General features: G+C 40.2%; 1 protein-coding gene across 4 annotated transcripts in view; it reads left to right on the top strand.

Moving 5' to 3' along the window:
- The window catches only part of WSCD2 (WSC domain containing 2), a 326,034-nt gene that overhangs the window by 248,976 nt on the left and 62,738 nt on the right, over window positions 1-14,320 (top strand). For all 4 annotated transcript variants that reach the window (XM_063454212.1, XM_063454209.1, XM_063454210.1 and 1 more), the window contains one exon: window positions 6,267-6,441. In XM_063454212.1, the coding sequence (XP_063310282.1) occupies window positions 6,267-6,441 (175 nt within the window). The remainder of the gene's footprint in view (window positions 1-6,266; window positions 6,442-14,320) is intronic.

Raw genomic sequence — 14,320 nt, 5'->3', positions numbered from 1 at the left:
CTCCTAAAGCAAGGACTCAATTTGTTTCTCTCCTTTTGTTGCACCTTTATTTCAGCCGTACTGCTTTTCATAGTTGAACTTTTCTTTGAAAGTTGAGAGTTGGATGTACACATCATGGCTGTTGCCTAGAGTTGTTAGCTTGTAGAGGTGTAAATAAAAATCTCTTCACTAAACCCCTTGGTTAACCCTGCGCTGCTCCAGCTCTCTGTGTTAAATTGCCTGTCAGATTCTGATATTTTCCCTCATAACTCTGCACTTCCAAATCCAAATGAGTTTTCAGGAAGAAGCAATCTGAGGGCTTTTAGTAACCTTTCTGTAGGTGACAAATTCACAAACAACTTGTGCAGCTTCAAAGCACATTATTTTCCTGGAACTGCTTTGATATATTAGGCCTGTTTTTCATCTGGAGCTTATAGCTTGACATCATTGAACAAACAGATATAAAAGAAGACAGATAAGCCTACACAGGGGCTCAGTGACTCTGCTTTTGCTTCTTTGTCATTTAGATCACTTGCCTATTTGCCTATGTTTGTATATCCAAGCTAGTGTCCCCCTTGTATCATCTGCGAATAAAACTGAGGGTCTCACACTTTGATTAGTGGAAGATAATGTATTGTAAATGTTCATTCCAGATTTTTTTTTTCCGATTTTCACGATGAGAAAGGCCTCTAGCACCCAACTTCTTACTCTTGACATTCATATACAGCAGGATTAGGAGATGTTTAATGTTTAGCCTATTATGACACTAATCCTAGCAGTGTATTTAAAATGCAGCCATAATGCAAGGTGCTGTAATGACACTGAACTCTTCTGAAACTAAAAAAAAAGGTGCTGGTTCTGAGTCACTCAAACAGCAAAATTTACCATATGATGGTGATGGTTTTAATAGAAAACCCAATAAAGCGAGCAAATACCAAAAGCGTTTATATACTCAGTGCTGCAGAAATACAATAAAACAGTGTACCGGTACTCTATTCCTTAAAAGGAAAGATACCGTAAAACAAAAGAATGAACCTTACGCAAAGGACAAAAACACAAACAATCGTGGCAATTACTTGCATAAAGGACAGATATTTTACTTTGCACAATTCTTCTGGGTACGGATCAACTACACAAAGTGGCGTATCTGAGAATCCATAGTGGAGATTATCCGAGAAGTGTCCTGCGTTCTTCAATTACCTGCAATACCGGTTCACTGGGAACTTTGAACAAGCAGGTGTATAGCTGAGCACCTTAAACACTAGCCAGCAGGAGAGCAGGACAAGGGGAATTCACCTTTGGAGTTCTTTCACCTTGTTTTTTTCTCTCCATTTGTTTTCTAGTATTGAACATTATATTTGATGTATGTTACATGCCAAGAATAGGAGTCTGTAAATGTGAGTGTATTGTGCATACAAAACATGTTTGTAGACTGCAAAATGTGATATTGCCCTACATATACAATTTCATTTTAAGGAACAATTTTGTGTAAAATAAAATTCTTGTCTTTTATGCAAGTAAAAGAATACTGATTTTTTGTGCGTTGTTCCTTTTTGCAGTGTTCATTCTTTTGTTTTATGGCGATGTTTTCAATACCTACTTTTTTTCAGCTGAATTTGCTCAGCATGACAGAATGTAGAGACATTGAATTGCAATAAACAGCTATGTTTTGTTATTTGTGCTACTCGTTATTCTCAAAAATTTTAATTTGCTGATTCATTAATCTGTGAATAAAAATAAATAAATCATTTGGACCAATTGGAAATGATTGTTGTCAATTAATTTCCCCCTTCTGACTCCAACCTGGGCATATATGTTACATTGGACACAGTGGCGTACACAGAATCCATGGTGCCCCGGTGCGAAACTGCTTTTTTTCCCCCACTCCCTCCCCTGACAGACACAGACACACATACATACATAGAGACACACACACAGACAGATACAGACACATACACACAGACACACACACATACATACAAACAGACAGGCACACATATATACATACAGACAGACAGACACACACACAGACACATACATACAAACCGACACACACACAGACACAAACAGGCACACCCACATACATACAAACAGACAGGCACACATACAGACAGACACACACACACACACACACATACAGGCACAAAGACACACACACACACACACACACAATATACACATGCATATAAAGACACATACATACATACAAACAGACAGGCACACATACACACAGACAGACACAGACAGACAGACAGACACACACACACATACAGACAGACACACACACATACAGACAGACACATACATATACACACACACACACAGGACACACATACATACAAACAGGCAAGCACACACACATACATACAGGCACACACACACATACAGACACACACACACACAGACAGGCACACATACAGAAACACACATACAGACAGACACATACAGACACACAGACAGACACACATACATACAAAGACATACATACAAGAAAGCACACATATATACAGGCAGACACACACACACACACACACACACACACAGACAGACACATATACACATACAGACACACACACACATACATAAATACAGACAGACAAGAACACATACATGCATACAAACACACACACAAAATGTTTAAGTCACCCTCCTGTTTCCTACCTTTTAGGTGCAGAAGGGTGACTTTCCCTGGGCTCCAGTGGTGGCTCAGATCCCACTCTGACTCCCTTTTCTTCCTCCCGTACGGGCTCTCAGTAATAGCTGGGAGAAGTGACGTGCAGTCACTTCCTCCCAGCTCTGTGTGATGTCATCACAGGGGGCCCAGTCGCGCTGTTAAAGCGCCCAGCGCTGACCTGGCCCCCTGACAATCCATATCCATCGGGTGGCCCTGACAGCATGGGCCACCCGATGGACCCCTTGGAGGGCGGCCCCGGCGGTTTGCCGTGTGGGCCGGGGCCGCAAAAGATGATGGTTTGAAATTTGGAAAGCGACTGTTGCATATTGTAATTTAGTCATTTCATAATGCATACCAAATTTGCTGCTGCACAACACTTTATTCCAGAGGAATACTGCAGAGTTTGACAACCCTTGCTTCATAAGATCCTCAAGAGTTGAATCTGTATGTACTGTTACTATGCACTTAGAAACACTAAACAAATTTTTGCATGCTAAACAAATGCACATTTCTATAGAATACAAACAGGGCCGGTGCTAGGATTTTTGACTACACAGGCGAAGATGCATTTTGACGCCCCCCCCCCCAAAAAACCCCAATGCATCTTCACCTCTGTGTCTCGTAGCCCCCCTTTTGAATTTTACCCCCATTAGTGTTGCATATCCACTCTCTTACCCCTCTGGTCCCTTTGTGCCTTACACCCCCCTTTAGTGTGTCTCATACAACCCCTCAGCCCATTTCTTCCCCTCTTTTTCTCCCATATAGACATAGACATAGATACAGGCAAAAATACATACATGCACAAATACACAAACATACAGACACACAACCATACAAGCACACAGACATAATTATTCAGGCACACAGTCACAAAGATATACAGACACACAGTCATAAAAGGCCCACAATCAAACAAACACAGTCATACAATTTACACATACAGGTACATTGTCGTACAAACACAGACATACATGCATACAGACACAGGCACACACAAAAACACAGACATAAAGAAACATAGAGATTGGCATATAGAGAAATACATACACAGTGATACAGAGACATACATACGCAGACAGTCATAAAGAGACATACAGACAAGGCATACAAAGACATACATACACAGACAAACAAAGAACCCGGCACACTGATTCCGTGTAAATGCTCCGGCCATCCACAGTGATAGATGCTCCGTGCCAGGCAGACATCGCTGGATCCACCGGTAAAGTCTTCAAAAGGAATAAACGCAGGCAATACTCCAATAGTAAGGATGGTATATTTATTGATAGGTGAACCACCCCATAGAAAGTGTGACATTTCAGCTCAGCAGAGCCTTAATCATGCAATAATGCTCTGCTGAGCCAAAACATTGCACTTTCTTTGGGGTGGTTCACCTATCAATAAATATACCATTATTACTATTAGAGTGTTGCCTGCTTTATTCCTTTTGAATACATACACAGATCGTCATACAGAGACATACAGACTGTTTGACGGTCTGTGTATGAACACAGGATGGCTAAAAGATAGATCCCCATCTGTCGTGCAACTTCAACAATGCTTTGAAAGCTGGGGCTCTACCGATTCCCCATGCTTGCAGGATTGTATTGAGCACGTTGCAGTATTTGTGTGTTTGACTGTAAGCATGTGTTTGTATAGAGTATGTTTGTGTGAATGTAGGGGTGAGTTTGTATGTAGTGTTTGCGTGTAGTGTTGGGTTTTTGAATGCAGGTGTGTGTTTATATATAATTTTGGTGTCTGATACAGACGTGTGTTTGTATGTAGTGTTGACATTTGAATGCAGGGGTGTGTTTGTATGTAGTGTTGAAGTTTGCATGCAGGTGGTTATTTGTGTGTAGTGTTGGTGTTTGAATGTTGAGATGTATGCACATATACACATACACTGCCACACACGCACACACTGTGATACACATACACGAAGATACACACACTGACACATATGCAGATACACATATACACAAACTGATACACATTCAGATAGACAGACATACATATACAGATACACACAAACACTGACAGACATACAGATAAACACACACTGACATACAGACACACTGACAGACATACAGATACACACATACACAATGATAGACATACAAATACACAAACAGACACACTGACAGACATACACACACAAAGACACAGTAACAGACAGACATACACAGACACACTGACAGACATGTAGATACACACAGACACACTGACAGACAGATATATACACACACAGACACACTGACAGACATACAAACACAGACACTGACAGACAAACACACACCGACACACTGACAGACAGATATATACACACACAGACACACTGACAGACATACACACACGGGCACTGACAGACAGAAACACACACAGACACACTGACAGACAGATATATACACACACAGACACACTGACAGACATACACACACGGACACTGACAGACAGAAACACACAAGACACCGACAGACAGAAACACACACAGACACACTGACAGACAGATATATACACACACAGACACACTGACAGACAGAAACACACACAGACACACTGACAGACATACAGGCACACTGCCAGACATACACACACACACACACACACACAAAGACACACTAACAGACAGACATACACACACACACATGCTAATCAAAAAAGACACTTTTCTAGCCATAGACAGGAGGGTGGCTTACCTGGGGAGTGCTGGCTCAGGTAGTTGGGAGTTGGAGCTAGGCCTGCCCAGCCCCCCTCCTAGCAGTCTTCTTGGGAGGAAGTCCTCACATGCTGACATGAAGGTGGCCGGTGTTCCCTGCGGTAGCACTGCCCATGCTGGGCGCGCTGTGTGCTACAGAGGGAGCAGGGATATGACGTGTTCATATCCCCGCCCCCTCCACACAGTCCGCGGCAGGAAGGAAGGCTGGTCTGTGGGGATGCTGCTGCCGCTCGGCCACGCTACAAGAAGTGACCGGCAGGAGAGGGGAGCTGTGCGCTTCCCTCCTGCCGGTCACCCCGACATTTGCGCCCCCGGGCCGGTGCGCCCTAAGGCGGCCGCCTGTGCCGCCTTATGGACGCGCCGGCCCTGAATACAAAATCAGCTTGCAGCATGTATACTGATTATTTGTGTTTTTAACACATTCTACAAAACTGCAATTGTTTACATTGCAGGGTTAAAACTACAGGGTCAATGCACCCTGAATACAATATTGAGATGAAGTAGTATTGGTGCAGTAAGTGGTCCTTTAAGTTATTCATGTAAAATTCTAAAAGCAACTAAAGTGGAAATTTAAAGTGAATTTTAAATTTAAGGTCAAGATAGCCGAATCGGAAAGTTGACTATGGTTTCAGTTTGGTTATTCTGGTCTTAATTTTGAAATTCAGACATTAGTAAATAACCCTATACGTGTTATAGTACCTACAATATTTATACCTTGTATAGGATTAAATATTCCCCCCTTGCAGCTGTGTTGCGGTGTCTGCCAAGCTGTGTAAGTCTAGCCAGACTTGTCTGCTAATGGAATATAACAGATCACACTAGATATAAAGTAACAGTGCCTGATTGCCACATGACAAAGTCACAGACTAAGCCTGTGTTCTAACTTTCTTCCCACAGGAGTATCCACTGGCAGTGCTTGCAGGAACAGTCTGTTACTGTGCCTTCCCCACAGCTTATTTCACACTTCATGAGCGTGAGGATGAACAGCTGTGTGCTCAGAAATGCATGGGAGAAGAATTTGAGAGCTGTGGCACACTGGATTACTTCATAGTTTATCAGACCCAAGTACAAGGTAGGTTTAAAGACATACTACTATTTATTTTCTTCTGTGGATAGTCAATGTGTCAAGTATATATCAAGCTGGAACTGACCCCTATTTGCATTGTATTTCATAAAAAGTGTGTTTAAAAGATGCAAAAATAGATAAATAACAATTGAAATAAAAAATGATACACAACTTTAAAGTTTATGCATTTACAACAAATCCACAGACATTTTGGGGTCCCTAGCACAGCTCAAGGCCTGGACTCCTGGTGCATGCATTGAGTCTGCCCATAGGGCTGGCTGTGAGTCTCCCTACAGGGCCTTTCACTCATTCCACAACCACCTCGCATGCACATAGAGCTGCGGTTGGTGAAGTAGTATGTGTTTGTAGAGGATGTAATTTGTGTGTTTAGGGAATTTAATGTATGTGTATAGGGAATTTAGTGTGTGTAGGGGATGTGTGTGTGTGTGTGTGAGTGTGTGAGCATTGTGGATGCAGTTTATGTGTGTGTGTGTATAGTGAATGCCGTTTGTTTAATGAATGCAGTGTGTGTATGTGTATAGTGCATGCAGTCTATGTGTATAGTGGATGCAGTGTGTGTAGATAAAGAATGCATCGTGCATGTGTGTGTAGTGTATGTAGTGTGTCTATATAATGGATGCATTGTGTATGTGTGTGTAGTGTATGTAGTGTGTCTATATAATGGATGCAATGTGTGTAGTGTATGCAGTGTGTTTGTATAGTGGATGCAGTATGTGTATATAGTAGTGTATTCAGAGTGTGTAGTGTATGCAGTATGTGTATATATTGGCTGAGATAAGGGCTCTGTTGTGCAGGGGTAGGGGTCAAGAGGAGCAGTTTATTTATTTATTTATTTGCTTTATGTAATATTATGTAATAATGTTATAATAATATTTTTGTAATGTTATTTACCATCCCTGACTCTGGCCTAGACTCTTTTCACGAGCCCTGGCAGAGTGCAGCATCAGAGCATTGCCATGGTAACCCGCTGCAACATTCTATCAGCTGGGTCTTGAGAGAGGAAGGACCTGGTGGAGAAGCAGATAGAGAGTCTCCCAGGCTCCGTCTACCTCTGTGAATGTATGCAATGGAACAGAAAGGGAGATCTTTGATCTCCCTCCCTGTGGCTGTGTGCACATATATATATATATATTTGCAATATGGGCCCAGGCCCCTTGCAGGTTTATTGCCTGTCTCCCCACCCCCACATTTGCAGCTCCCTACACTGCTTGAATTAGGAAGCAAATAAATCTAAGTTTCTCATTTTTCTCAGTAAAAGTATTGAGCATCTTCAAGCGGAGATTAATAGACTATGTAGTTCAGCTGTTGAAAGCTGTTCCATTTATTGTAAACTAATGAAACTTTTGCCTAAGCTAGTAGTAGTTGCATCACTGTCACAATCAGCATTCTGATACCTCTGTTCACAAACTTGTGAATATACACCACTACTGATGTGTTTTCTCAGAACGATGTGGAGGAGCATGTTAAAGGGTGCACTTCCTCAACAGGCACATGCAACAGGCACAAGTACTTTGTTGGGCATTGGAATGCATATACCTTTTGTGAGCTTTGTGAGTGAGGAGATAGATGTATAGTTACAAGAATACAGTATTTGCAAATCAGTGGTGTCATTGTGTGCCAACACACATTGACACAGGACTTCCCCCCAAGCACTATACTGCATATCTCTCACCTTCAGCGTCCTGAGAATTGGGATGTTAGATGGAGGGGATTTAAAAGGGGTGAGCCAGTGTTGTGATCCTCTAGAACAGGGGTAGGCAACCTTTTAGCAGCACTGTGCCGATATAGGATTGTGATGTCCCGTAGAGTGCCGATCCTATTTTTTTTAAATTAAGGTGTGTATGCTGCCGTATTCTGCTTGTTTTATTTTTACTGTAATTGCTTTGTATCGTATATTTTGTGCGTATATGAGCTATTATATTGTATATGTTCAGAAGTAGTTTGTGGTATCGTGTATGATACATATAAATGTGGGCTGTGTATGAGGGCTGCTTGTGGAATTGTGTGTGGATGGATATGTCACATTGTGTGTTTGGTAGTGTGTGGGGGCTGTTTGGGGTATTGCATGTGAGAGGCTGCATGTGGGGTTGTGTGCATGTATGTGTATTGTTAGTGGTGTTGCATTTGTGCGGATTGTGTGTATGTTTGTTTGTGGGCTGTTCATATTATTTAGACAAAAGATAGGTATTGGATCAGCGCTGAGTGATCTAATAGGACTGTGAACAAATCGAAAGCTGCAACCTATGGGTATGAGGTTCCCTCTAATAGCCTCAAAGGAAATCCAGGAAATTTGTATCCAGCGCGACCTATTATTGTGTTTTTGTTCATATTATTTGTATGAGGGGAGGGTTATTCTGCATTTCTGTGTATATCTAGCAGTGTGGGTGGGTTCCCTGGGTTCCAGTGGGGACCAGGCTGGCCAGGTACAGGTCAAGGACAGGAGCTGCGATAGCTGCTCTTCTAAAGTGTGGATTCCCATTCACAAGTGCTGGGAGGAAGTGATCTGAGATCAGTTACTCTATGTGCTGCAATGTATAAATTGAGGATTGTCCTTCACCACCTCTTCGTATTAGCAAATATCTGAAGTTTTACTGGGACTCCTGATAGGCCAGAGTGCGTTTGGCTCCAGCAGCCTTGAGTGCCGTACAAAGACACCACGAGTGCCGTGCATGGCACTAGTGCCGTAGGTTGCCTACCCCTGCTCTAGAACCTAACCTTGTTTGAGAAGAGTCCTCTACACACTCTGTTTTCCTCTGGGAGTGGATTCTGCTGGTCACCTTATTGTAGAACATCTGTTATGTTCCACAAATAATATTGTAATTTTTTTTTTACACTTCCTTTAGTTAGTTTTTTTTTTTTCTATTTCTAACTAATCACTTCTGATTACTATAAATTTTCTGCTTCTGTGACGCCTACCACAAGTTGTCTGTAGTTTTCCCTTGATACATCCATCCATCTCTTCTTGGGGTCCTTAGCCTTCATCTTAAGATCTTTTCAGTCCCTCAGGCTAACAGTTAACATTACAGTCACAGATAGAGTCAATGCATCTTGTCTACAGGCAGAGTTGAGCTCAGTCTGGTGCAAGTGGGCCCATCTTGTAGCAAGTCAGTAAATGCTTACTTCTTCCTTATTATTGACACTTTGCTCTGATCCCTTCTGCAGTCAGCATTCTACTGGCAGAATGACCTCAGCAGGTCTCCAGTCTCTGGTTCTTAGACTGTATCCTATATAGGGAATGACAGTCCTTAGTGTAACTTGTTAAATTTGTATAATCTGATCTGACTCTCTCATCCTCAGCAATCTGGTGTCTCATCACACTGCAGCTGTATGTAGACTGACTGGGGCAGTTGCATTTAACCTCTGATCTGACGCACTATTTAACACTGTGAACTATGATTGATTGAATGAAAATGAACAGATATATCAGGACTGGCAATATAAACTGGTTTAGCGATACTACTAGACATTATTAATAGAATTTATATAGCACCAACACATTCCACAGCACTTTACAGTTGTAGAAAGGGGCTATATTGGAAAGGTAAAGAAGGCCCTGCTCAAACAAGCTTAGACACTATGAGACTTTCGAGGTAGCCAGTTATATATCGTTAAGTGTCTTGCCTAGGGACATTTACTGGTGAGGTGGTCTGATTGGGATTCAAAGCTACTGTCCAGCTTTAAGGTGGTTGATAGTTTTATAAAAAGTAAAAAAAAAATAACATTTACGACAGAATATGATATATAGGGTAAATATAATGCATAGTATATGGATATGTAAACTGGAATCAGTATAGTTCCAAAATATTGACAACTGCACATTTTTTTTTAAAAATGTTTTTACCCTGCTTAATCACAGCAGTGATAATAAAAAAAGCCCTATAGAGCAATATAAAATTCATTACTGACAAAACAGGTTATCAATCTAAGTTTAGTTGACAATGTGTCAGCAGGGAACACCAAATGCACATAAAAAGGAAACAAGGGGAGCCAATCTGTGAAAAAGTAAAAAATGGAGCAGAATGTAGTGGAAAGATAGATATATAGATATATAGATAGTTAGATAGATAGATATATAGATATATAGATAGTTAGATAGATAGATAGATAGATAGATAGATAGATAGATAGATAGATAGATAGATAGATAGATAGATAGATAGATAGATAGATCAGTAAGGGACTCAGCCATGCATTTAAGAGAAAATGAAAATATTTTGGTGTAAGGAGTGAAAACTAATTAAGAATTAAAAGAATACTCCAACCATCATCTGATTGGTCTTATCCAAATAGCTAAGCCCTGTATTACAGCTCAGGAGAGTTAACAGAAGTTCCTGTTTCAGAACATCTGACTCTTTGGCATTGATAGTGGAGGCATCTGGTGGATTCCAGGTGAGAAATCAAAATGTTCAGAAAAAGTTGGATGGGCAGGGAACTACTGGCACCATAACCAATTATTATGGTACACTGAGTGTTGCTTTAATTACCTATACTTTTGTTTAATATCGCTGTGAGGTCTCTAAGTCATTTCATTTGAATACATATTTCATGAAAATATGATCCTGTATTAAAATCGCTGTGATCACAGGTTGAGCAGCTTGCTAAATCTGTATTTAAAAGCTAGTAGATATGTCAAAATGTACTTGACAACTTAAGTTGTAAAAACTAATATCAATTGGAACATAGAAGATGCAAAATAGATAACCATCAATTAAGGAACATCAAATTTATCTGGTAGGTTTTTATTAAATTTTTTTCTTCCAGAAAATCCTAGGTGATCAAAATCTAAATTAATTATTTTTCGTGAGAGTTGCCAACAGGAATATAATCAAACCACATGTGATAAAAAAAAAAATGGACTGGCACTATCCTCATTCACCTGTCCTTAAGCCACAGAGGAAAAATAATGGGGCAATAAGACTCAGAATCTAATATTTTTTAAGGTATAATTTAGTTTTTAACGTTCCCCATCTCTTTTACAATCAGATTCACCGTAAGAGACTTGCTCACAGCTGCGTGCAAAGCTTTTCTACTTACACGATATGTAACCACTGAAACATTTATTCGTTTCACTTTAGCTCAAGAATCCAATTTTTTTCTACATCATTGCAACAATTGTATATCTAGGCCTGTGTTCTTTTCAGCTGGCATTTCATTGATTCATTTACGTAATTTTCTCACTGTTTTTCTGCCATTCATCTCCAAGAAGTGTTTTGTGGGTTTCAGAGAAATTATTCACCTTTCTGAATTTATCACTGGTATAACATGTCTTTGTTCGTTGCTAATGGAGCCTGAAATACTTTTCAGATAAAATGTATGGTATTGCTTACAATACGGCGTAGGCTTCTTCATCACATAAAGAGATTTAGCCATATATTAAAAGGTCGGACGTGCAGCTCTGGAAATTGATTTTGATTTGAAAAAAGCACTTTGTGCCCATGTCGATACCTACGACAAAAAAAGCATAGCCAAAAAAAAAGAATATAAAATAGATAGCTAATTTATAACTCAATTTGTGTTAAGTTCCAAAGCGAATGTATTGGGAGATAAAAACAAAATATACCGCATACAATCATTTCCCAAGCCTCGTCACTTTAGGGTGTGTGAATGCAATTACATTATATATCAATTCTCATTAGCAAAACAAGTCCTCAGGCATGAGATGGATAAATGCCATTATGGACACCATCACTTTCTGGCACGAGTGTAATTGGGAATATGTGGCAAACACACATGACTGGACCTCACACTGCGCACATTCAGCTGTGCTCTTTATGCACCTGGGAAGTCACATTTATAATAGAAGTCTGACATGATGTATTTATGCATTTATCCGTGGCGACGAGTCATGAAGTGGAAAACAGCTATGTTTTCTGCAAGTAAAATTGGGCCGGTATAATTTATATTATTATTACGTTATGTCGTTTTTATCTTGCCTTTATTCAGCCTTGCATATCTAGAAATGTGCGCTAAAACACCATAAGGACTAAATCCCTTTCCGTGATTCTAGTATACAATAACATACCACCAGCTTTCCATGGTGCTGCATGGGTTTTAGATTAAAGATGATTATCCTTGGCAAAAACAAAACAAACAAACTAATATACAAAAATATAAAATAACAATAGATAAAGTTTAAGAGGTAAATAATTAATAAAAACAAGTCATACAAAAATAGGAATGAAAGTACATGCAAATAAAAAAACATCATTCATGAAATGTAATAAGCTTGATTAAACTAACCAAAAGTTCATGTATTCCATGTATCATTGAGAAATGAGCCTGCTATTGCCATGATTTTTTTTAGAGTTGACATATTAGCCACGGGGCATCTAATAAGAATAATCAGTTTCTATTGATACTGGCTGAAGACAGAGTAAATAGTTTTGTTTTTCATATATTTTTCAGGCGACAGTAATATGTTGCTAGGAACCCTGTTGCCTACCAGATACCAGGCTGTCAGATAAGTGTATCTTAGAAGTTCTGACAGGTTATGCAACATCACAATGTATACAAGCTCTGAGTGAATGAGTGAAGCATTCGGCATCATAGAGAATTAGATAACAGACTTACAGCAAAGCCTAGAGCAGGCATAGGCAACCTTCGGCACTCCAGATGTTTTGGACTACGCCTCCCATAATGCTTTGCCAGCATTATGGATGTAAGACCATTATGGGGGATGTAGTCCACAACATCTGGAGTGCTGAAGGTTGCTTATCCCTGGCATAGAGAGATTATTTAATATAATCGGAGTGTACAGTTTGGTTGATAAAGTAATCTTGCTGTAAAAGTGGATCTATGTGACAGCACCAGCAGTATGCCCTTAGCTCTTGTGATTATTTCCAGGGTTAGGCAATCTTCGTCACCCCAGATATTGTGGACTCCATCTCCCATAATGCTCTCACAGCCATAATGCTGGCAAAGCATCAAGGTAGATGTAGTCCACAACATCTGACTCTAGAGCACTTGCTTTATTGCCTTCTCTGTGGTAAGCTGTGGGAGGGATGTCAGATAGATTGATGTTATTGAGGGGGATTTATAAATCAGGAATTGTGGAGTAGGACCAATATAAAGAATGCGGAGGTGAGAGATGAATTTTGGACTGTGGAGAATGGGATGAGATATATTTTGTCTAGGGAGAAAGATAACGGATCGGAGACCACCAGGTTCAATTACTAAATTGAGAACTCAATTTCAGATTTCAAAATAGTCTAATTGGAAACATTCTCTAAACCAGCAATGGTTCTAATTTTGCTACTTTGGACTCAAATCTGAAATTAATATTGAAGTCACTTCAAATTCTCACTTAAAGGAACACTATAGTGACAGGAATACAAACATGTATTCCTGTCCCTATAGCTGTAATATCACTATTTACCCCACTTGGCCACCCTGTAACCTATGTAAAAGGTGAGTTTACTTCAGAGAGGTGCTTGCTCTGCCCTCGATCTGACTCCTTAGCAGAGATCATCAAAATTTACTATAGCCAATCAAGGCTGGAGATTATTGCGCACACTCTGGCCAATTAGCATTTCCTCATAGAGATGCATTGAATCAATGCATCTACATGGGGAATGTTCATGGAGATGTTAAACGCCAGTGCTGCATGTTTTGCAGTACTGACCCAGCAAGCAGCTCTAGTGGCTGTCTCAGTGACGGCCACTGAAGGTGTCCCTAGGCTGTAATGTAAATACTGCCTTTTCTCTGAAAACACAGTGTTAACATTGAAATGCCTGCAGGGACATGCTACAGACAACATAACAACTAATTTAAGGTGTAGTTATTCTGGTGACAACAGTGTCCATTTAAATGAATATCCCTGTAAATATTTGTGAACAAAATTTCCCAGTAAATTTCAGCGGTAACA

The sequence above is a fragment of the Pelobates fuscus genome, chromosome 5 (assembly GCF_036172605.1).
Source record: "Pelobates fuscus isolate aPelFus1 chromosome 5, aPelFus1.pri, whole genome shotgun sequence".
NCBI lineage: Eukaryota > Metazoa > Chordata > Amphibia > Anura > Pelobatidae > Pelobates > Pelobates fuscus.
Note: the sequence above shows the minus strand (reverse complement) of the source record. Positions and strands in the feature narration are given on the sequence as shown.